Here is a 24,567-nt window from a genome sequence, read left to right on the forward strand (position 1 = left end):
TGTACCCGAAAGAAACTCCTGCCCATACATAATAGGAGACAGGTACCAGAATTTTCAGAGTAGCACCATTCACAATAGCAGACACTCAGAAATGACTCACATGCCCATAAATAGGAGTGAATTTAAAAGTATAATAAAATCACAAATTGTAGTATTTGTATGTCATTTAAAATAAATGAACTTTACTGACAAGCAACTATATACGATAAATCTTAGTAAAATGAAAGATAAAATCTTTACAATGTTATGTATAAAAGTAAGCCTGGAGCGTAGGGTGGTGCGCGCGAGTGCGCCCGCGATCTCCTGCTGTCTCTGGCTGAAAGGCGCTGCTGAGTGTCCTCCTGGCTGCCCTACGGGTGGCTGCGTCCTCGCTGGGCTGTGTAGAGCCGAGGCCCGCGTGGACTCGCCCCAAGCCCCTGCGCGGGCAGAGCTGGGCCGGAAACGTGGCTGTGTCGGGGCTGGATCATCTCAAAAATGACTATAGAAGAAGATTTTGCCGACCTTCCAGGGTACCTGACGTTAATACAGAGCAAGGCCAGAACATACTGGAAATCTTACTAGACTGTTTTGAAGAAAAATGTATAACCAATGATTTTCGCACAGATTCCACCAAATCAGTGCTTTATTCAACACCTAAAACAAAAACCGTTTGTATTCAGTCACCAAGCAAAGAGACTCAGTGCCAGAAATCACATCCAAAATCCGGTCCCGTTTCTTCAAGGAAGAAAGAAGCCCCTCTGCAGTTAATTGCAGAACCAAGTGAAGCTGTCAACAAATCAGTTCAGGCTCCTGAGGTTCATCAGAAAATTTTGGTAGCTGATCTTCATTCTAAAAATACACCTGACTCGAGAGAAATGTCAAGTAAAAATCAAAAAGATCATCACAGTGAAGCTGATGAGGAATTTTACTTATCTGTTGCCTCACCTGATCTTCTGGATGCAAAAGCACCTTTATTGCAAAAGGCTATTCCATCTGTTGTCCCAAAGGGAGAGACCTATACTTCTGAAAATTCAGTAAATATGCTGTCTTCAAGGACAGAGATTTCTCATAAAACCAAAAAAAGATTAAACTTTGAAGATAAAGATGTTTTGAAGAAAGTAGAAATAACGAATAAAGTATCAGAAACAGAGGATAAAGTATCAAAAGGACCACAAGAGAGGAAACAGGAATGTCTCAAAAAAGAACACAAGATTCAGAATGTGAAAATCAACCACAAGCTAGAAAGAGTTTTTCAACATTGTTTTCAGAAACTGTAAAAAGAAAAAGTGAATCCAGTTCTGTTGTTAGGCATATAGCACCTGCTCCATCTCATTCATCACCTGCAAATAATATGAAGTTATTAGAAGATGAATTTATAATTGATGAATCAGGTAAAAGTTTTGCCAATCAACCTTGTATTACTATACCAAGAAAGACTGGGCCTCTGAAACAACACACAGTATCCCCTGCTGAGAGCACTGTACAACTTCAAAGGAGGAAGTCAAGAGAAAAACATGACAGTGTATCATCTACAACTTTGACAAGTGACAGACATCCTGGCAAAGCTCACCAGTAGAGAAATCACAGCCTCTGAACAAAAAATACTGGGTGGAAGTTGTGCTTTGACAGATGGAAAATAACTGTAAATCTACAAAACATGAAATGTATTCTGAAAATGGAAAAAAATCATCTGTAAACAAAAGGACTATAAAACAAAAACGGGGAACAAAATTAAGGCCAGTGTAGTTGAAGAACAAGTTGACATGGAACAATCTAAAGATAAAAATATAAATATATCACATATTGCCCAAGACAGGTTACAAAGAAATTCAGACCGAAATATGGAAGAGGGTGAAGAGGTAAGTATTCACATCTCCCCAAAACAGTTGCTACCTGTGGGAAGCAAGAAAGGTAGCACCAATGTTCCTCATACAGAGAATCAGAAAAAAAGATAAGGAATGCAAAAAGAAGCATTATTCAGAGGGGTCCAAGAAGAAAAAAATTGTACCTGAAGAATTGACTTCAACTGTCACAGGAAGTCGAAGAATTTCCAGATGTCCATCCAGTTGGTGGGTGGTAAAATCAGGGCAGAGTCCTTTTTCTAGCAATTCTTCAATAAGAAATGAATTGTCATTGCATCATAACAGAAGACAAAAACCTGAGGAAAAAAAAAAACCAATCATCTAAGAATATTGGGGAAGAAACCATTCCATTTAAAAGGCAGAAGAGAGCTAACGAAGGCAGCTCAAGAGCACAGAAGGTTTTAAATGCTACAGATTCTGGTTGTTCCCAGAATGAGTCATTGGAAAGCAGTGGGGCAGATCTGGCTAAGAAGACAAACCTTAATCCTTCTGGAGATACAGGAAGCTCAAGGAATCAAGATAGTATGGCTACACAAAATGTTCCTCAGAAGTCTCAGATCAGTGGATACACATGCAAGACTCCAGCAGAGTCTAACTTGGATGCTGGAGAGCCTGGGACTTCAGTTTTGGAAGGAAGTGGACCTTCCAGGCTCAAGAATTATTTAACGTCCGGAATGAATAATTCAGATGTGGATGATAACGAAGTTCAGGAAAGTTCAAATGATTCAAGAATAAAAAGATTGAACTCAGCACCAGAGAACAAGATGCATCACAAATTAATTTTGCCCTCCAACACACCAGGTGTTCGCAGGACCGTGAGAACACAATCAAAACCTTCGGAATAGTGGCGAGGGGAGAGAATTGATTATCAAGGAAGGCCATCAGGAGGATTTGTGATTGGTGGAATACTGTCCCCAGACACAGTATCATCTAAAAGGAAAGCAAAAGGCAACTTGGGAAGAGTCAATACAATAGTTAATAGGAAACGAATCTGTCTTGATATGATGAAAGAAAGAATAAATTCATGGTAAATCTGAATATACCTCTGGGAGATCCTTTGCAGCCAACGAGGGTAAAGGACCCAGAAACACGAGAGATTATTCTAATGGATCTTATAAGGCCACGAGGTACATATCGATTTTGTGTTGAACATGGTAAGTTGAAAGTATATAAAACATTGGATACACTGTTTTTTTCTACTGGAAAATTGATATTAGGACCACATCAAGAAAAGGGAAAGCAGCCTGGAGGCCTAGGTGCACTGATTTTTTTTATGTTAACTTTGGTGACCTTTTATGTACCTTACATGAAGCACCTTATATAATAACACCTGGGGATTCATTCTATGTTCCTTCAGGTAATTATTACAACATCAAAAATCTCCCGAATGAGGAAACTGTTCTTCTTTTTACTCAGATAAAAAGTTGAAATATGAAGAAACGTTTGAAAACATGTGTATGTATATATTTACATACATACATATAAAACACATTGTGCAGTTGAGATGTTTATATTTGTAATTATTCTTAATGTTTTAAAATAGTCAATGTTGTGTACTTATTCCAATAAACATTTCAAACTTAAAAAAAAAGTAAGCCTGTAATATTACATACAGCATAGTGTCCCATTTTAAATTGTTAAAAACAACTATATATATATATATATATATATATATATACACACATATATATATGCTATAAAACTCTATAAAAAGGAAAGAAATCAAAGGACAGGTGAACATGACATTCAAGATACTATGTAACCTCAGGTGGGGAAAGCCAGGGGCATAGGATAAGGGAGACTATATGGTTAAACGAAGGTTATTGTCAAGACCCTAGTTTCTACCTGGGTGTTTAGTTCATGGGCACTTGTTACATTATTGAAAACAATTAACTAAGAAAGACCATGCGTGGGCTAATGATGAGTGTGCCAAGGATAATAACTAATCCATAATGTACCTTCAGTTCATAAACAATAAAATAAAATCATAAAATAAAATCAGCCCACATTCCCAAAGGCAATATAAGGGGGTAGAAAGAGCACATGGCAGGACAGACCAACTTGGGCTCCCACCCTGACCACATCACTTGATAGCTGTGTGACCTCTTCTGAGTCACTTAATCTCTCTGAGCTACAGTCGCCTCATGTCTAAAATGTAGACCCTAAAGAGGAATATTTAGAGATGAAGGCCATTAAGGCTTAGCATAGTGGCTGACAGGCAGTAGGTGCTCAATAAATGGTAGCCAGTGTTAGTAACCTAGGAGAGAGTGCCTAGATATAGCAGAATGGGGGGAAAAGTGCTAAATAAAATGTTACATGTCAGTACATGGTAATGTACTAACATTATGGTAATGATAATAGTAGTTTTCATTGATTAAGAATTTTCTGTGTGCTAGGCATAGCGCTGAATTCTTTATTGGCCTTTCATTTAACCATTACAACAGGCTTATGAACTACATATTTTTTATATTCCTCAATTGACAGACAAGGACACAGAAGTTCTGAGACAGTAAAGAAATTTGCCCAAGGTCACTCAATTAGTAGGGTCTGGGGCTGGAATTTGAATCCAGGTCTCTGATTCTCAAAACCCAGCTCTTAGCACTGGTCTCCACTCTTCCCTGGTAAAATCTGTGCATCTTTCCTTTGGCCTGGAGCTGGTAAGGGTCTATTCCCAGACCCAAGCTCCAGCCTCTTACCTTGCCACGACGTCCTCCATTTACCTCACCCCTATGTGCTTGGGAGCCAGATGTGGACCAGGCGCGTCCTCTGTTTGTGCTTGCCAGGTGTGGGATGATCTACATGGAGCCCCATCAGCTAGGCTGGAAGCCCCTGAAGGATTCATATATGGACACCCTGCCTTCCAGTCTCACCGAGGAACACAAGGACTTGGTGAGACCCTCTGCTCCCTTTCCTTCCTGTCCATCCCTGTCTCCCTACTCCTCACCTCAAAGGCCTTCTAGGATCATTTTCATATTCATCATTACAGAAGGCAAGAAGGAGCAGAAAATTCCCTGACTGTCTCCAATTATCTTGCTTCCTGGCTGTTTGCCATGTGGTGCGGATAGAGTGGTGCAGTCAATGTCTCCTTTTTCTTCCACCTTCTTCATTACTTCTTGGCTTCCCCAGGGGAGAATTCCAGTGCTTGAGAAAAGTTCTATATGATGACTGGACTATCACCCCTTTCCCCATTGCCCAGTAGCAGAAATGCCTCTGGCAGTTGTTCTAAAGATGGGCCAGGTTAGGAAGACCTATGTTCCTTTCTTCACTGCCACTTCCCTTCTCTGTAGCCTAGACTCCATACCTTCTATACCTAGGGAGCCGGAACCAGGTAGAAATTCTCCTAGTGCAGCTACTAAGAGTGTCCATTTTCTTCTTCCCTTCATAAAAGAGATGTGAATGTTCAGGTTCGATTAGCACACACTCAGACGAGGGAAGTAGGAAGGGAGAACCAGTGCTTGTGGTGTCTCTTGTGTTTCCCTGAATGAAAAGGGCTCCCTAGGAAAGTTTCCCACAGAAGATACCAAGAGGATCTGAGCTGGATTCTCTTCCCACTGTGGAAACACTCTGGGGAACTGTGTAATACAGCCCCTTTCCTGTCACATTTACATACATGTACAATATATATATATATATATAGCATGTTTATTTACACAGACACATGTCCACATGCACAGTCAGAAACCAATCTACACATGCACAGGAGGCCTTCAGGGACTTCCCAGTTTCCTTAGTACAGTCTAACTTCTTATTGCGCCTCTGAGACTGTCCCACCTAGCCTTCCTCTCCAGCCTCATCACCTACCCTCTTCTCAGCCTCAGCTCATCTTCCAGCCCTGGGTTCCTGTTTCCATTCCTGGAAAACCCCAGGTTTTACCACCTCAAGGCTTTTGCACTTTTTCCTCCTCTTTCTGGAAATCCTGCCACCTTCATTCTCATAAAGGATGATTCACCTTTGTCACCCAGGTCTTAGCATAGAGGCCTCCTTCTCCAAGAAGTCTTCCCTGACCACCTTGTTTAGACCCTGCTTGTTATTTCCCATTGTAATACCTTTGTTTGTTTCCTGCTAGCACATCTCATGATTTGTAAGTACTTTATTCATTTCCTTGCTTGTTTATTTGTTTATTGTTTGTCTTCCCTTCCCCTCAAACTGTAAACCTTGAGGACAGGGGCCTTGTCTATCTCGTTCATTGTTTACCCTTAGCACCTACCACACTGCATTAGTAGATGCACAAGAAATTTTGCTGACTGAATATCTCACATCCATGTACTCATGTATGGTTATATACACATATAAATGCATCTGTACATTCAAATATGCACACATATCCACATATACTCACCTATGAGTGTATTTATTTAGTGATGACCTGCCTACTTACAAAAGAACCACTTAAGGTGATTTACAGTGAGAATCACAAAGTATAACAAAAATGAAAAAAACACTAAAATAAGAGGTGAAAGTGAGTCAAGTAATTCAAAAAAAATTTTTTTTAATTGGAGCATAGTTGCTTCACACTGCTGTGTCAGTTTCTGCTGTACAGCAAAGTGAATCATCCACACGTATACATATATCCTGTCTTTTTTGGATATCCTTCCCATTTAGGTCACCACAGAGCACTGAGTATAGTTCCCTGTGCTATACAGTAGGTTCTCATTAGTTATCCATTTAAAATTGGGTGGGGAGCAGAGCCAAGAGACAACACCCATCATACCCACCAATAAGTATGTACATACGAATGTACATGGAATTAATGACAATGGCCCCAAAACTTCCTATGGCCACTTTCTATAGGAGTCCTGCCTTATAAATGCCAGTCAGTCATTTGCATATCAGTTGTTTAGAATTCCTAACATTTTTTTTAATAGAAACAAAGTCAGATACAGTGGCTGGGACCTAAAACTATTTCCTGCATCCTGTAGCTGACTCATAGCGGCCCCAAGCTTCTCTTGAATATTCAGCTCAGTGGAATGGGAGGGGTGGGGATGGCCAGCGGGCTGCCCAGTCCATTAAATAGGAAGCTGGGGGCATGGGTCACAGTGCCTATGGACTTGCCTCAATACACCTAGACTCAAAAGTAATCAGCAGTCTTACCAACATTTCCAGCCTCCTTGAGGTATACCAAGCTGTTGGTCTTAAACACGCTTTTTAATAATGTCAAATCTCACTTTTTACTCTCAGGTCAATGACATGTTCATGTGGCTTATCCAGCCCTGCCTGGAATTTATTCGCCTTCAGTGTAAATTTGTGGTCCAAACATCTCCCATCCACCTTGCCTTTTCAATGATGAGGTTGTACTCCTCTCTGCTTGGTAAGTACTACTCTACAACTCTTAAGCCAAATGAGGGTATGGTGTGCCTTGGCTATTTCTTCTGCTCCCACCCCTATTATTCCCTCCATGAGTTACAGCATTTTGGTCTAAAACAAGCAAGTCTTTTGAGTGTAGATGGTAGGTTTGGCGGAAAGAGTCCATATATTTTAACTTGACCATGCATTGATTTCCTGGGTATTCTTGTGCAAATTGGCCCATTCTTCCTTCCAGTCTTAGATTCCTCATCCACACAATGGGAATAATAATTCCTGTTCCGCTTTACTTAACAGAGATATCCTGGAGGAAAATGCATTTACATGACATATATAAATGTATATCAGAAAAAAAAGATTCTGAAAAGAATAAGATAGGAAGTTTTTCCGTGTTAAGAAGAGTTACATTACAAAAATCTGAATTCACAAAACACATAGATACACTGTAAAAAAACTGATCACATTAGTCTCCAGAACTAGGGAATTTCCCCAGGACATAGAGAACCATTGGTTTAAATGTCTTGAAGAAGTTCTGTATATTTCACATAAATCAAATTTCACAGAATTCTACTGGAAATAACAAAAGATGTGCCAATTTGGAGAACGTTTACTGGATGCCATTTCTTTCTCAAGATAACACATAATTCAAACTGAAGGTGAATCTTCTTACAGCTTATGCTATGTGAACATATATTCTCAGCCCATTTCTTCCAAAGGCATTATAGGTGTAGATTAAAAAAAAAAAGTAACTTGGGAAAGAGTAGAGGCTTTCTTTAGCTAAATATTATTTGATTTTCTAAAATTAAAATTACAGACAATATTTTTAAAAGCACACTAATTCATACAATATCATATGTTTGAATATTTATTTGTAAATTTTGCATTCTTTCCCAAGCTCCTTTTACTATTGTTGTGTAGTATCTCCTCCAGGAGAGAAGGCACCAGCGTGAGAAATAGATTTATGTCCACGGTTCTGAGTAACCTCATCTCTTGCCTTCCTGACTCTATAGCTATGAATCCTCTCAGGAGTGCTCAAATACACACAACTACTAAAAACTGGAGACTAGGTTAGAATGCACACATATTTGATTTGGGGGCTATAACTTTTTACTCTGTCAGTGTTAAAATGCAAGAACACGGTAGCTATGATTAACAAGGATTTGAGATTAGGAACACTGAATACATTTTTAGCCTTTTACTCTGAAATAATTTTAGACTTAAAGAAAAATTGCTAACAGAATGTAGAGTCACATATACCCTTTACCTAGATTTCTTTAATGTTAACATCTTATGTAACCAAGGTACAATTATCATAATAAGGAAATTAACATGGACACTGTACTATTAACTACACTTTATTTGAATTTCACTTTTCTCCACAAGTGTCCTTTTTCTGATACAGGATCCAATTCAAGATGCCACATTGTGTTTAATTGTTGTTTCTCTTTGGTCTCCTACAAGCTATGACAGTTCTTCTGTCACTTGATGAAGACTGGCCAGTTAGAATGCTTCTCAACTTAAGTTTGCCTCATATATTCTCATAATTAGATTGAGATTGTGCTTTTTAAAAAAATTGAGGTATAGTTGATTTACAATATTTTATGTTTCAGGTATACAACATAGTGATTCACAATTTTTAAAGATTATATTCCATTAAAGTTATTGTAAAATATTGGCTATATTCCCTGTGTTGTACAATATATCCTTGTGACTTATTTGTTTTATACATATTAGTTGATACCTCTTAATCACCAACCACTGTCTTGACCCTCCTGTCCCTCTTCACACTGGTAACCATTAGTTTGTTTTCAGTATCTGTAAGTCCATTTCTTTTTTTGTTATATTCACTAGTGTGTTGTATTTTTTAGATTCCACATATAAGTGATAACATACAATATTTGTCTTTCTCTACCTGACTTTTTTTACTAAGCATAATAACCTCCAGATCTATCCATGTTCTTGCAAATGGCAAAATTTCATTCATTTTTATGACTGAGTAGTATTCCATTGTATATATACCTCATCTCCTTTATCGATTCATCAGTGGATAGACACTTAAGTTGTTCCTTTATCTTGGCTACTGTAAATAATGCTACTATGAACATTGGGTGCATGTATCTTTTTGAATTAGTGTGTTTGTTTCTTTGGATATATGCCCAGGAGTGGGATTGCTGGATCGTATGACAGCTCTATTTTTAGGTTTTTGAGGAACCACCCTACTGTTTTCCACAGTGGCTGCACCAGTATACATACCCACCAATGGTGTATGAGGGTTCCTTTTTCTCCACATCCTTGCCAACATTAAATATTTGGGATCTTTTTGATGATAGCCATTCTAGCAGGTGTGAGGTGATACCTTACTGTGGTTTTCATTTGCTTTTCTCTTATGATTAAAGATATTGAGCATCTTTTCATGTTCCTGTTGGCCATCCATATGTCTTCTTTGGAAACATGTCTGTTCAAGTCTTCTGACCATTTTGAATCAGGTTGTTTGGTTTTCTTTTGATGTTGAGTCATATGACATGTTTATGTATTTTTAGATATTAACCCCTTATCAGTCATATCATTTGCAAATATTTTCTCTGATTCAGTAAGTTGTCTTATCATTTTGTCCATGGTTTCCTTTCCAAGCTTTTAAGTTTAATCAGGTCCCACTTGTTTGGATTTGATTTTGTTTCCTTTGCCTTAGGAGACAAATCAAAAGAATATTGCTATGATTTATGTCAAAGAATGTTCTGCCTATGTTTTCTTTTAGGAGTTTTATGGTTTATAGTCTTACATTTAGGTCTTTAATCCATTTTGAGTTTATTTTTTGTGTATGGTGTGAGAAAATGTTCTGGTTTTATTCTTTTACATATAGCTATCCTGTTTTTCCAGCACCACTTACTGAAAAGACTGTCCTTTCTCCACTGTATAGTCTTGCCTCCTCTGTCATAGATTAATTGGCCATAAGTGCATTGGTTTATTTCTGGGCTTCCTATTCTGTTCCACTAACTTATATTCTGTTTTTGTGCCGGTATCATACTGTTTTGATGACTGTAACTTTGTAATAAAGTCTGAAGTCAGGGAGCATGATGCCTCCAGCTATGTTCTTCTTTCTTAAGATTGCTTTGGCTCTTAGGAGGTCTTTTTTGTTTACATACAATTTTTAGAGTTATTTGTTCTAGTTCTTTGAAAAATGCCATTGATATTTTGATAGGGTTTGCATTGAATCTGTACTACAGTCATTTTAACAAAATTAATTCTTCCATCCCATGAACACACTATATCTTTCCATCTGTTTGTGTCATCTTCAATTTTTCATCAGTGCCTCATAGTTTTCCTAATATAGGTTTTTTACTTCCTTTTTTAGATTTATTCCTAGATATTTTATTCTTTTTGATGCAATGTTAAATGAGATTGTTTCCTTAATTTCTCTTTATAATACTTTATTTTCAGTGTATAGATGTGCAACAAACATCTGTGTATTAATTTTGTATCCTGCAGTTTTACTGAATTCATTGATGAATGGTAGTAGTTTTTTGGTGGTGTCTTTAGGATTTTCTATGTATAGTATGATGCCATCTGCAAGCATGATATAAGCTTTTACATCTCCTTTCCAATTTGGATTCCTTTTATTTCTTTTTCATGTCTGATTGCTGTGGCCAGGACTTTCAATACTATGTTGAATAAAAGTGCTGAGGGTGGGCATCTTTGTCTTATTCCTGATTTAGAGAAATGCTTTCAGCTTTTGAGTATGATATTTGCTGTGGGCTTATCATATATGGCCTTCATTATGCTGAGGTATGTTTCCTATATACCCACTTCGTGGAGACATTTTTTATCATAAATGGATATTGTATATATTTTGTCAAAAGCTTTTTTGCATCTATTGAGATGATCATATGGTTTTTATTCTTCAATTTGTTAATGTGATGTATCACATTGATTGATTTGTGATATTGAAGAATCCTTGCATCTCTGGGATAAATCCCATTTGATCATGGTGTATGATCTTTTAATGTATTGCTTGATTCAGTTTGCTAATATTTTTTTGAAAGTTTTTGCATCTATGTTTATCAGTGATATTGGCCTATAATTTTCTTTTGTGTGTGTGATATCTTTGGCTTTGGTATCAGGGTGATGCTGGCCTCATAGAATGAGTTCAGAAGTGTTCCTTCCTCTGCAATTCTTTGGAATAGTTTGAGAAGGTAGGTGTTAACTCTTCTCTGAATATTTGGTAGAATTCACCTGTGAAGCCCTCTGGTCCTGGACTTTTGTTTGTTGGGAGTTTTTAAATTGCTGATTCAATTTTATTACTGGTAATTGGTCTGTTTGTATTTTCTATTTCTTCCTGGTTCAGTCTTGTACCTTTCTAAGAATTTGTCCATTTTTTTTAGGTTGTCCATTTTATTGTGTATAGTTGTTTATAGTAATCTCTACAATTACTTTGTATTTCTATGGTGTTGGTTGTAACTTCTTTTTCATTTTTGACTTTATTGATTTGGGTTTTCTCTCTTTTTTCTTGATGATCTGGCTAAAAATTTAGATGACTGACCTTAAATGACATTAGGCCAGATGAATCTAATAGACATGTATAGAATGATCCATCCAAAAGCAACAGAATACACATTATTTTCAAGTACACACAAAACATTTCCCAGGATAGATAACATGCTAGGCCACAAACAAGCCTTGGTAAATTTAAGAAAACTGAAATCATATCAAGCATCTCTTCCAACCACAGTGCTGTGAGACTATAAATCAGCTACAAGAAAAAACTGTAAAAATTACAAAGAACTACAAAGAGGCTAAACAACATGCTATTATACTTACACTTTTCTTAATAAAACTCTTGCTGCTAAAAAAAAACAACAACAAGCACAACATGCTATTAAACAACCAACAAATAACTGAATAAATCAAAGAGGAAATCACAAAATACCTGGAGACAAATGAAAAAAAATACAACAATCCAGACTCTGTGGGACACAGCAAAAGCAGTCATAAGGGGGAAGTTTACTATAGCCAGATCATAGAGACAACCTAAATGGCCATCGACAGATGAATGGATAAAGAAGATGTGGTACATATATACAATGGAATATTACTCAGCCATAGAAAGGAATGAAATTGGGTCATTTGTAGACACATGGATGGACCTAGAGACTGTCATACAGGGTGAAGTTAAGTCAGAAAGAGGAAAACAAATATTGTATATTAATGCATATATGTGGAATCTAGGAAAATGGTACAGATCAACCAGTTTGCAAGGCAGAAATAGAGACACAGATGTAGAGAACAAACATATGGACACTGGGGCGGGGGGGGAAGGGAGGGCATAGGATGAATTGGTAGATTGGGATTGACATATATACACTAGTATGTATAAAATAGATAACTAATGTGTGTAGCACAGGGAACTGCACTTCACTGTACAGTAGAAACTAACACAACATTGTAAAACTACACCCCAATAAAAAATAAATAAATGTAAGTTTACAGTGATACAAACCTCAGCAACAAGAAAAATCTCAAACAACCTAACCTTATACCTAAAGGAACTAGGAAATGAATAACAAAACCCAAAGTTAGTAGAAGGAAAGAAATCTTAAAGATCAGAGCAGAAAGAAATGAAATAGAGACTAAAAAAAAAACCAATAGAAAAGATCAATGAAACTAAGAGCTGGTTCTTTGAAAAGACAAACAAAAATTAAGATTTGCATTTTTAGTAAAAATACTGCAGAAGTGATGATATATCCTCAGTGCATCATCAGTGGGTACATGATGTTGATCTGTCTTATTACTGGTGAAGGCTCTGGTCAAAATTAACTTTGTTCCTAGTCATATTCCTCTACTGTAATGTTACTTTTTTTCCTTTGTGATTAATAAGTAGATTAAGAAGATAATTTGAAACTATGCAAATATCCTCCTCTTCCTCAAATTTTCATGCACTGATTTTAACATCCATTGGTAGATCTTGCCTACAGCAATTATTATGGTGGCATTTCCTAATGTAAATTTTCTATTTATATATATATATTCCTTTTAACAAATTAGTATTCTTCTGTAAAGGAAAACTGTTTTTCCATCTTTATTTACTTATTTAATTATTTATTGATCAAAGAATGAACTCATGGATATTTATTTTATTCTGTGGATTATAATCCAATGCTATAATTATTTATTTTGTTGTTCAAATGCTTTTTTTTTTAATTTTATTTATTTATTTATTATTTTTTGGGGGGTACACCAAGTTCAATCATCTGTTTTTATACACATATCCCCGTATTCCCTCCCTCCCTTGACTCCCCCCCCACCCTCCCTCAAGTCCCCCCCACCCTCCCTGTCCCAGTCTTCTAAGGCATCTTCCATCCTCGAGTTGAACTTCCTTTGTTATACAACAACTTCCCACTGGCTATCTATTTTACAGTTGGTAGTATATATATGTCTGTACTACTCTCTCGCTTCATCTAAGCTTCCCCTTCACCCCCCCACCCCCTCCCAAACCTCGAGTTCTCCAGTCCATTCTCTGCATCTGCGTCCTTGTTCTGGTCACTGAGTTCATCAGTACCATTTTTAGATTCCATATATGTAAGTTAGCATACAATATTTGTCTTTCTCTTTCTGACTTACTTCACTCTGTATGACAGACTCTAGGTCTATCCACCTCATTACATATAGCTCCATCTCATCCCTTTTTATAGCTGAGTAATATTCCATTGTATAAATATGCCACATCTTCTTTATCCATTCATTTGTTGCTGGGCATTTAGATTGCTTCCATGTCCTGGCTATTGTACATAGAGCTGCAATAAACATTATGGTACAAGTTTCTTTTTGGATTATGGTTTTCTTTGGGTATATGCCCAGTAGTGGGATTACTGGATCATATGGTAGTTCTGTTTGTAGTTTTTGAAGGAACCTCCAAATTGTTTTCCATAGTGGCTGTACCAACTTACATTCCCACGAACAGTGCAGGAGAGTTCCCTTTTCTCCACACCCTCTCCAACATTTGTTGTTTCCAGATTTTGTGATGATGGCCATTCTGATTGGTGTGAGGTGATACCTCATTGTGGCTTTGACTTGCATTTCTCTGATGATTAGTGATGTTGAGCATCTTTTCATGTGTTTGTTGGCCATCTGTATGTCTTCTTTGGAGAAATGTCTATTTAGGTCTTCTGCCCATTTGTGGATTGGGCTATTTGCTTTCTTGGTATTAAGCTGCATGAGCTGCTTGTATATTTTGGAGGTTAATCCTTTGTCTGTTGTTTCATAGGCAACTATTTTTTCCCATTCTAAATGTTGCCTTTTAGTCTTGTTTATGGTTTCTTTCACTGTGCAAAAGCTTTTAAGTTTCATGAGGTCCCATTTGTTTATTCTTGATTTTATTTCCATGATTCTAGGAGGTGGGTCAAAAAGGATCTTGCTTTGATGTATGGCATAGAGTGTTCTGCCTATGGTTTCCTCTAGGAGTTTTATAGTGTCTGGCCTTACAAGTAGGTCTTTAATCCATTTGGAGTTTATTTTTGTGTATGGTGTTAGGAAGTGTTCTGATTTCATTCTTTTACATGTTGCTGTCCAATTTTCCCAGCACCACTTATTGAAGAGGCTGTCTTTTTTCCATTGTATATTCGTGCCTCTTTTGTCAAAGATAAGGTGCCCATATGTGTTTGGGCTTACTTCTGAGTTCTCTATTCTATTCCATTGATCTTCCTTTCTATTTTTGTGCCAGTACCATACTGTCTTGATCACTGTGGCCTTGTAGTATAGTTTGAAGTCAGGAAGCCTGATTCCACCAACCCCATTTTTCCTTCTCAAGATTGCTTTGGCTATTCGGGGTCTTTTGTGTTTCCATACAAATCATAAGATTTCTTGCTCTAGTTCTGTGAAAAATGCCATTGGTAATTTGATCGGGATTGCATTGAATCTGTAAACTGCTTTGGGTAGTACAGTCATTTTCACTATGTTGATTCTTCCAATCCAGGAACATGGTATGTCCCTCCATCTGTTTGTGTCATCTTTGATTTCTTTCATCAATGTCTTAAAGTTTTCTGCATACAGATCTTTTGCCTCCTTAGGCAAGTTTATTCCTAGGTATTTTATTCTTTTTGTTGCAATGGTGAATGGGAGTGTTTCCTTAATTTCTCTTTCTGCTCTTCCGTTGTTAGTGTATAGGAATGCAAGAGATTTCTGTGCATTAATTTTGTATCCTGCTACTTTACTAAACTCATCAATTAGTGCTAGCAGTTTTCTGGTAGAGTCTTTAGGGTTTTCTATATATAATATCATGTCCTCTACAAAGAGTGACAATTTTACTTCTTCTTTTCCAATTTGGATTCCTTTGATTTCTTTTTCTTCTCTGATTGCTGTGGCTAAAACTTCCAAAACTATGTTGAATAATAATGGTGAGAGTGGACACCCTTGTCTTGTTCCTGTTCTTAGAGGGAATTCTTTCAGTTTTTCCCCATTGAGAACGATGTTGGCTTTTGGTTTCTCATATATGACTTTTATTATGTTGAGGTAATTTCCTTCTATGCCCATTTTCTGGAGAGCTTTTATCATAAATGGATGTTGAACTTTGTCAAAAGCTTTTTCTGCATCTATTGAGATGATCATATGGTTTTTATCCTTCAATTTGTTGATATGATGTATCACATTGATTGATTTGCGTATGTTGAAGAATCCTTGCATCCCAGGGATAAACCCCACTTGATTATGGTGGATGATTTTTTTAATGTACTGTTGGATTCTGTTAGCTAGTATTTTGTTGAGGATTTTTGCATGTGAATTCATCAGTGATATTGGCCTATAATTTTCTTTTTTTGTGACATCTTTGCCTGGTTTTGATATCAGGGTGATGGTAGCCTCGTAGAATGAGTTTGGGAGTGTTCCGCCTTCTGCTATATTTTGGAAGAGTTTGAGAAGGATAGGTGTTAGCTCTTCTCGAAATGTTTGATAGAATTCGCCCATGAACCCATCTGGTTCTGCGCTTTTGTGTGTTGGGAGATTTTTAATCACTGCCTCAATTTCCGTACTTGTGATTGGCCTGTTCATAGTTTCTATTTCTTCCTGGTTCAGTCTTGGAAGATTGTATTTTTCTAAGAATTTATCCATTTCTTCCAGGTTATCCAATTTATTGGCATATAGTTGCTTGTAGTAGTCTCTCATGATCTTTTGTTCAAGTGTCCCACTATTATTGTGTTACTGTCGATGTCCCCTTTTATAGCTGTTAGCATTTGCCTTATGTATTGAGGTGCTTCTATGTTGGGGGCATAGTTATTTACCATTGTGATATGTTCTTCTTGAATGGATCCCTTGATCACTATGTAGTGTCCTTCCTTGTCTCTTTTAATAGTCTTTACTTTCAAGTCTAATTTGTCTGATATGAGTATTGCTACTCCAGCTTTCTTTTGACTTCCATTTGCATGGCATACCTTTTTCCATCCCTTTACTTTCAGTCTATATGTATCCCTTGGTCTGAAGTGGGTTTCTTGTTGGCAGCATATAGAAGGGTCTTGTTTTTGTATCCATTCAGCCAGTCTGTGTCTTTTGGAGCATTTAATCCATTTACATTTAAAGTGATTATTGACATGTGTGTTCCAATTGTTTTGGGTTTGTATTTGTAGGTGTTTTCCTTTTCTTGTGTTTCCTACTTAGAGAAGTTCGTTTAGCACTTGTTGTAAGGCTGGTTTGGTGGTGCTGAATTCTCTTAACTTTTGCTTGTCTGGAAAGCTTTTGATTTCTCCCTTAAATCTGAATGAGATTCTTGCTGGGTAGAGTATTCTTGGCTGTAGGTTTCTCTCTTTCAGGACTTTCAGTATATCCTGCCATTCCCTTCTGGCCTGCAGAGTTTCTGTAGAAAGGCCAGCTGTTATCCTTATGGGTTTTCCCTTAGATGTTATTTGTTGCTTTTCTCTTGCTGCTTTTAATATTTTTTCTTTGTGTTTAATTGTCAACAAATTAGAATTCTTCTGTAAAGAAAAACTGTTTTTCCATATTCATTTACTTATTTAATTATTTATTGATCAAAGTATGACCTCATGGATATTTATTTTATTCTATGGATTATAATCCAATGCTATAATTATTTATTTTGTTGTTCAAATGCTTTTTACCATTGGGAGCACCTTCAAGTTGCCTCCTTGTCTCCTTTCAGCATGTCTTTATCCTCAAATTACTAAAATCAGAAATGAAAATGGGGACATTACCACTCATTGTACCGAAATAAAAAGGATTATAAGAGAGTACTATGAACAATTTTATGCCAACAAATTGGAATACTTAAATGAAATGGACAAGTGCCTACCAAGACACAAAATCTACCAAGACTGCATCATGAAGAAATCTGAATAGACCAGTGACTAGTATTGGTCATTTATCAAAAAGCTCCCAATGAAGGAAAGTTCTGGATCTGATGGCTTCACTGGTGAATTCTACCGAACATTTAGAGAAGAACTAATATCAATCCTTCTCAAACTTTTCCAAAATGTTTAAAAGCGAACACTTCCTAACTCATTCTATGAGGCCAGCATTACCCTGACACAAAGACACTACAAGAAGATTATAGATCAATATATCCCTTATGAAGGTTAATGCAAAAATTCACCCCAAATACCAGAAAACCAAATTAAGCAGCATATTAAGAGGATTATACACTGTGACCAACTAAGATTTATTTCTGTAGTGTAGGGATGATTCAATGTATGAAAATTGATCAATGTGTGATACACGTAATATAATGCAATTAACTGAATGAAGGAAAAAACACATTATCTTAATGCAGAAAATCATTTGACAAAATTCATGAAATCATAATAAAAAACACTGAACAGAGTAGAAATAGAAGGATACTACCTCAACATAATAAAAGCTGTATATGAAAAACCCACAGTGAACATTATACGCAATGGTGAAAGACTTAAAGCTTTTCAACTAAGATCAAGAACAAGGAAAGGATGCTTGCTTTCACAACTTATATTCAACATAGTTTTGTAAGTTCTAGCCAGAGTAATTAGGCAAGAAAAAGAAATAAAAGTATATAGCCACATTAGAAAGGAAGAAGTAAAATTATCTCTGCAGATAATATGATCTATGTGTAGTAAATACTAAAGATTCCACACACGCGTGCATGTGCGCACACACAGACACACACACACAGAGTTATAAACAAATTCAGCAAAGTAGCAGGATACAAAATCAACACACAAAACCAGTGTATTTCTGTTGCATTTCTGTACACTGACAATGAACAATCCGGAATCTAAAGTAAGAAAACAATGCCACTACAATAGCCTAACAAAGAATAAAATGCGTAGAAAGTAACTTAACCAAGAAGGTAGAAAGGCATCCCAAGTTCATGGGTTGGAAGACTAAATATTATTAAATTGTCAATACTACTGAAAATAATCTACAGATTCAGTACAATTTCTATCAAAATCCCAATTACATTTTTTGCAGAAATATAAAAATCCATCCTAAAATTCATATGGAATTTCAAAGACTCTGAATAGCCAAAACAATCTTGAAAAAGAATAAAGTTAGAGAAGTTTTTTTTTATTTCAAAATTTACGCAAAGCTACAATAATCAAAACAGTGCAGTACTCACATAAAGACAGATGAATAAACCAATGGAATGGAATGGAAAGACTAGATATAAATCCTTGCATGTATTGTCAAATGATTTTCCACAAGGATGCCAAGACATTTCAATGGGGAAAGGACAGTCTTTTCAACAAATAGTGTCAGGAAACCTGGATATCCACTTACAAAAGAATAAAGTTGGACCCTTAATACCATGTACAAAGATTAATTCAAAACAGATGAAAAACCTAAACATGAGAACTAAACCTAAACAATTTCCAGAAGAAAGCATAGGATGGAAAGCTATTTGGCAATGATTTCTTGGATATGATACCAAAGGCACAGGCAACAAAAGAAAAAAAAAAGACAAATAGATATCATGAAAATTGAAAACTTTTGTATATCAAAAGACTCTAGCAAACAAAATAAAAAGGCAACCCACAAGTGGGAGAAAATATTTACAAATCGTATATATGATAAAGGATGAATACCCAGAATATATAGAGAACTCCTAAAATTTAACAACACAAAAAACAAATAACCTGATTAAATAATAGGCAAAGGACTTAAATAGACATTTCTCCAAAGAAGATACAGAAATGGTTAATAAGTACATGAAAAGATGCTCAACATCACAAATTATTACGAAAATGCAAATCAAAACCACAATGAGATACCACCTCATACCTATTAGGATGGTTACTGTCCAAACAACAGTATCAACAACCAAAAAGAACAAGTGTTGATCAGGATGTGGAATAATTGGAACCCCTGTGCACTGTTGATGGAAGTGTAAAATGGTACAGTTGCTATGAAAAATAGTTTGTCAGTTCCTCAAAATTAAAAATAGAGTTACCATATGACTTAGCACTTCTACTTCTGGGTATTTATACAAAGGAATTGAAAGTAGGGACACAAACAGGTGTTTGTACACCCATTTGCATAGCAGCATTATTCACCGTTGCCAAAGATGGAAGCAAACCAAGTGTCCATCAGCCAATGAATTAAATAAAATGTAGTATATATATGCAGTGAATATTATTCAGCCTTAAGGAAGGAAATTCTGGGGAGTCCCCTGGTGGTCTAGTGGTTAGGATTCGGCACTTTCACTGCCATGGCCTGGGTTCAATCCTTGGTTGAGGAACAGAGATCCTGCAAGCCACACAGTGCAGCCAAAATAAAAAGAGAGAGGGAGAAAGAAAGAAAGAAATCCTGATACATGCTACAACATGGGCAAAACTTGAGGACATTATGCTAAGAGAAATAAGCCAGTCAGAAAAAGACTATATGATTTCACCTCTAAGACATATCTAGATTAGCCAACTTTATAAAGACAGAAGGTAGAATGGTGTTTGCCAGGCAGTGGGGGAGCAGGTAATGAATTAATGTTTCATGGATACAGAGTTTCAGCTTTGCAAGATGAAAATAGTTCTGGATATGAATAGTGGTGATGGTTGCACAGCAATATGAATGTATTTAATACCACTGAACTTTAAAATGGTTAAGATGGTAATTTTTATCTTATGCATATCTTACCACAATAAAGAAATTTTTAATGTGTGTGGATAAAAGATCTGGCAGGTGATGCCACTCAGCCAGTATCAGTCCCCTCCCCAGCCCCCTCATGGACAAAACTACCCAATTCATATCTATTGCATTCTGCAGCTTTTCCTGAGATTCCTTTTCTTGCTTTTAGACGAAATCAGAGAAATAGAAAAGGAGGAAAGTCAGTTATTTGAAAGCCTGACAAGCCAACAGATCTTCCTCTGGCTGCAAGGTCTATTCCTTTTTGCCTTGGTGTGGACTGTGGCCGGCACCATCAACGCAGACAGCAGAAAGAAATTTGATCTGTTTTTCCGCAACCTGATCAAGGGTATGGACGATAACAGCCCAAGACCCAAAAGCGTCAAACTCACCAAAAACAACATCTTTCCAGAAGGAGGTAATTTAGTACCTGTTTGTTTTGTCTTACTATAGTGGTTTGGAGCACATGTTCCAAACCCAACCAAAATGTGTGGCCCATGTGAGGGCTTTACGAAAGCTAGGGAAGATTTTGTAGCTGTTCATGTCTTCAGAGCTGGCCTGTGTATGTAGAGATGGGTGACCCCGAAGTCAGGGTCTTATGGGTTAACTACTAATTTTTAATTTAGAAAAAGTCAATATAACTTTTTAAAAAAATTATCCATAATCTCATCACTCTAACAAGCCCCAGGGAACAGCATGAGAAATATAGCCAGTTTTTTTTCTGACTCCGTTCTAGTCCTGTTCTGTGTGTTTACACATGTCATATCATGGTGATTTGGTATTAACATTTCCTTTAATTTTTTTCATTATAATCTCATTATATTAAAATGTTTATAATTTTGCTACATACATTATCTTCAAAATGATCACTTTAATGATGTATTAATATTCTTATATGTGTGACATCATTTTTTAAAAGATTGAAAGATGTTTGTTTTCTTTTAAGTAGCTTTTACGGTTTTTTTCTTACCACCCAAGTAATATATTACATCAAATTTAGAAAATACAGAGAAAGGAACAGAAGAAAATAAATATCAATGGTAATTCCACTATCCAGAAATGATCACTTTTTATATTTTTTCTTCCAGTTTTTTTACGTATTTCTATAGCAAAAAGGGGATCATACTATATATACATTCCAAATAGTTTTACATTTTTTTAAACTATAAAAAAGTGTATGATGGCCCATGACGGAACTCTGTGGGGTGATGGTAATGTTGTATATATTGAGAGAGTTTTGGGTTACACAAATACATGTAATTCTCAAAACTCAGTGAATGAACACAAGACTTGTGCATTTTATTGTATGCAAATTTTTTAGCAAAAGAAAAAACATAAATATTGAGCAGTTAATGATATACATGCTAAAGTATTTATGAGGAAGTATATATATTTTCTTTGAAATGTGTCAAAAAATAAGATGCCTTAATGGATGGATAGAGAAATGAACAGGTATGTGATAAAACAAGTGAAAAACTAATGGTAAAATCTAGGACGTGGGTATACAAATGTTCACTGTACAGTGTTTTCAGTGTTTATGTTTGAAACTTTATATAGTAATTAAAAAATGAATGACAAGTTGCCATTGTCCCCCTAAACACACACTTTCCCCAGCACACCTGGTACACTTCAACTATGTGATACATGGTCATCTGTCAGATGAACTGCTTGGACGCCCTGTACCAATCCATTTGTTAGACAGTACGTTAATTCTTTTTTTTTTCCCTTTTTTTTTAATTTAGAAGATTTTATTTTTTATTTTTTATTGTGGTAAAATAGGCGCGCACATATCATAAAATTTACCATTTTAACTATTTTCAGGTATACAGTTCAGTGGTGCTAATACAGTCACATTGTTGTGTGACTATCACCACCATCCATCCCCAGAACTTTTTCATCTTCTCAAACTGAAACTCCATACTCCTTAAACAATAACTCCCCATTTCCTCCTTCCCTTAGGCCCTAGCAACAACTATTCAACTTTCTGTCTCTATAAATTTCACCACTCTAGAATATAAGTAAAATCACATAGGTAGAATCATATACTATTTGTCCTTTTTTGACGAGTTCATTTTGCTGAGCATAATGTCTTCACAGTTCACCCATGCTGTAGCACGTGTTAGAATTCCCTTCCTTTTGAAGGCTGGATAGTATTTCAGTAGATGGATATACCACGTTGTGTTTATCCACTCATTTGTCACGGGAACTTGGGTTGCTTCCACCTTTTGGCTACTGTGACTAATGGTGCTACGAACGCAAGTGTACAAATATTTGTCTCTTACCTTCAGTACTTTTGGGTATATGCCCAAAAGTGGAATTTCTGGATCATACAGTAATTCTATGTTTAATTTTTTGAGGAACTGCCGTAATATTTTCCATACTGATTGCACCATCGTACATTCCTGCCAGCAATGCACAGCCTCATGTTTTGCTTTGTTTTGCTTTTTATAATAACCATTGTTTTGGGTATAAAGTTCATTGTTAATTTTTTAAGAAAAAATATGAATGTATCATATAGGAAAAAAGATATAATTTTTTTTAAAAGAAAACAAGTATTCACATTCAGATGACCATCCTTGTAGACATTTCCCTATGCATGTACGTACCTACAGATTTATTTTTACACACATAGCATCATTCTGTACCTATGCTCTCGTTTTTGCTATCGTTAACAATGTTTTGCTGAACAACATTCTGATGGCTACATATTTGCATAATTCATGATAATTTTTTTGGGATTATTTCTTAGAAATAGAATTACTGAGTCAACGGTCAGTAAAATTTTAAAGCTTTTGATCGCTAAATTTCCCTTGTGCCCTCACCAATGCTATTTCCATTTTTTTTTTATTTGAAATCTTGGGCAATTAGGAATGTGAAAGTGGTATTTCATTTTAACTTTTTTCTCTTTTTTAATTTTTAGCATATTTTTTATTTAAGTATAGTTGATGTATAATATATGTTACAGGTGTACAATATAGTGATTCACAGTTTTTAAAGCTTATACTCCATATACAGTTATTATAAAATATTTGCTGTAGTCCCCGTGTTGTACAATATATGCTTGTAACTTATTTTATACCTAAAAGTTTGTACCTCTGAGCCCCCTACCCCTACGTTGCCCCTCCTCCTTCCCTCTCCCCTCTGGTAACCACTAGTTCTCTATATCTGTGAGTCGGCTTCTTTTTTTATGCACTGGTTTGTTGTATTCTTTTAGATTCCACATAGAAGTGATATCATTTAGTACTTGTCTTTCTCTGTATGACTTATTTCACTTAGCATAATGCCCTCCAAGTCCATCTATGTTACTGCAAATGGCAAAATTTCATTCTTTTTTATGGCTGAGGGGTATTCCATTGCGTATGTATACTGCATTTTTTATCCATTCTGTGGATGGACACTTAGGTTGCTTCCATATCTTGGCTATTATAAATAATGCTGCTATGAATATTGGGTGCATGTATCTAGGGACACCCAGGGACAGCCCCCCAGGCTGTCCTCATGCAGCCAACCCCAGTTCTCTCCCTGGGGTCTGACCTCCAAAGCTCAAGCCTCAGTACCCAGCGCCCTCCACCCCTGCTCCAGCCGGTGAGCAGACAAGCGTCTCAGGCTGGGAAGTGCTGGTCGGCACCGACCCTCCATGCGGGAATCTCTCCACACTGCCCTCCACACACATGTTGCTGCCCTCTCCTCCAAGGCTCTGAAGCTACCCCCATCCCCGCCAGTTCATGTGTTGTTTTCTGCCTCCCCCATCCTTCAAGATCAGACTGTTCATGCTCTGTGTCAGCAAATTAGTACATGAAATACCCTTGACCCCGTTGTTGGTTCACTTTGTGACAACATCTTTCCTTTCCTTCTGAGCAGCTAATTATGTGCATAGCTTCCAAGTTTTCTAAGTAACTTTGCCATGCAACATCTCCTGTGTACTGTGATGGACTCATCTCCTTCCTCCATGTCCTATTCAACTGATGCAGTATTTAAAAAAAAAAAAAGTATAATTTCCAGCAGATAGTGCAAACTAGTTTCTTCATATATCTTCTTTTGCAACAACTACTCTACTCAGAAGTAGGTTTGGTTCTGAAAAAGCTGTTTCTAAGAGCAAAACGACAGCTTACAAGTGACTGATATGAACATATCCATGAAAAGTTAAGCTTTACTTTTATCTCTATGGTAATCATACACCTCTCTTTTTGCTGGTTTTCAAAACTCTCACTACTTTTGAACATGATCAGGGTAAATGGTATTCATCACCCCCCTTAAAAATAAACCCACATGCTCTAAACTCTAGAGTCAGAAACAATGGGATGGCCAAGATCCAATGACCACATATGATCAACTAATG

The 24,567-nt window shown here is 36.6% G+C and overlaps 1 protein-coding gene and 1 pseudogene across 1 annotated transcript in view; both read left to right on the plus strand.

Moving 5' to 3' along the window:
- DNAH3 (dynein axonemal heavy chain 3) overlaps nt 1–24,567 on the plus strand; it is a 200,660-nt gene that overhangs the window by 97,416 nt on the left and 78,677 nt on the right. The window contains exons 38-40 of the mRNA XM_057749021.1: nt 4,625–4,730; nt 7,020–7,149; nt 20,401–20,646. Coding sequence (XP_057605004.1) covers nt 4,625–4,730; nt 7,020–7,149; nt 20,401–20,646 — 482 coding nt within the window. The remainder of the gene's footprint in view (nt 1–4,624; nt 4,731–7,019; nt 7,150–20,400; nt 20,647–24,567) is intronic.
- Nucleotides 242–3,269, plus strand: LOC130860170 (centromere protein C-like; annotated as a pseudogene).

Source organism: Hippopotamus amphibius, chromosome 9 (genome assembly GCF_030028045.1).
Source record: "Hippopotamus amphibius kiboko isolate mHipAmp2 chromosome 9, mHipAmp2.hap2, whole genome shotgun sequence".
Lineage (NCBI taxonomy): Eukaryota > Metazoa > Chordata > Mammalia > Artiodactyla > Hippopotamidae > Hippopotamus > Hippopotamus amphibius.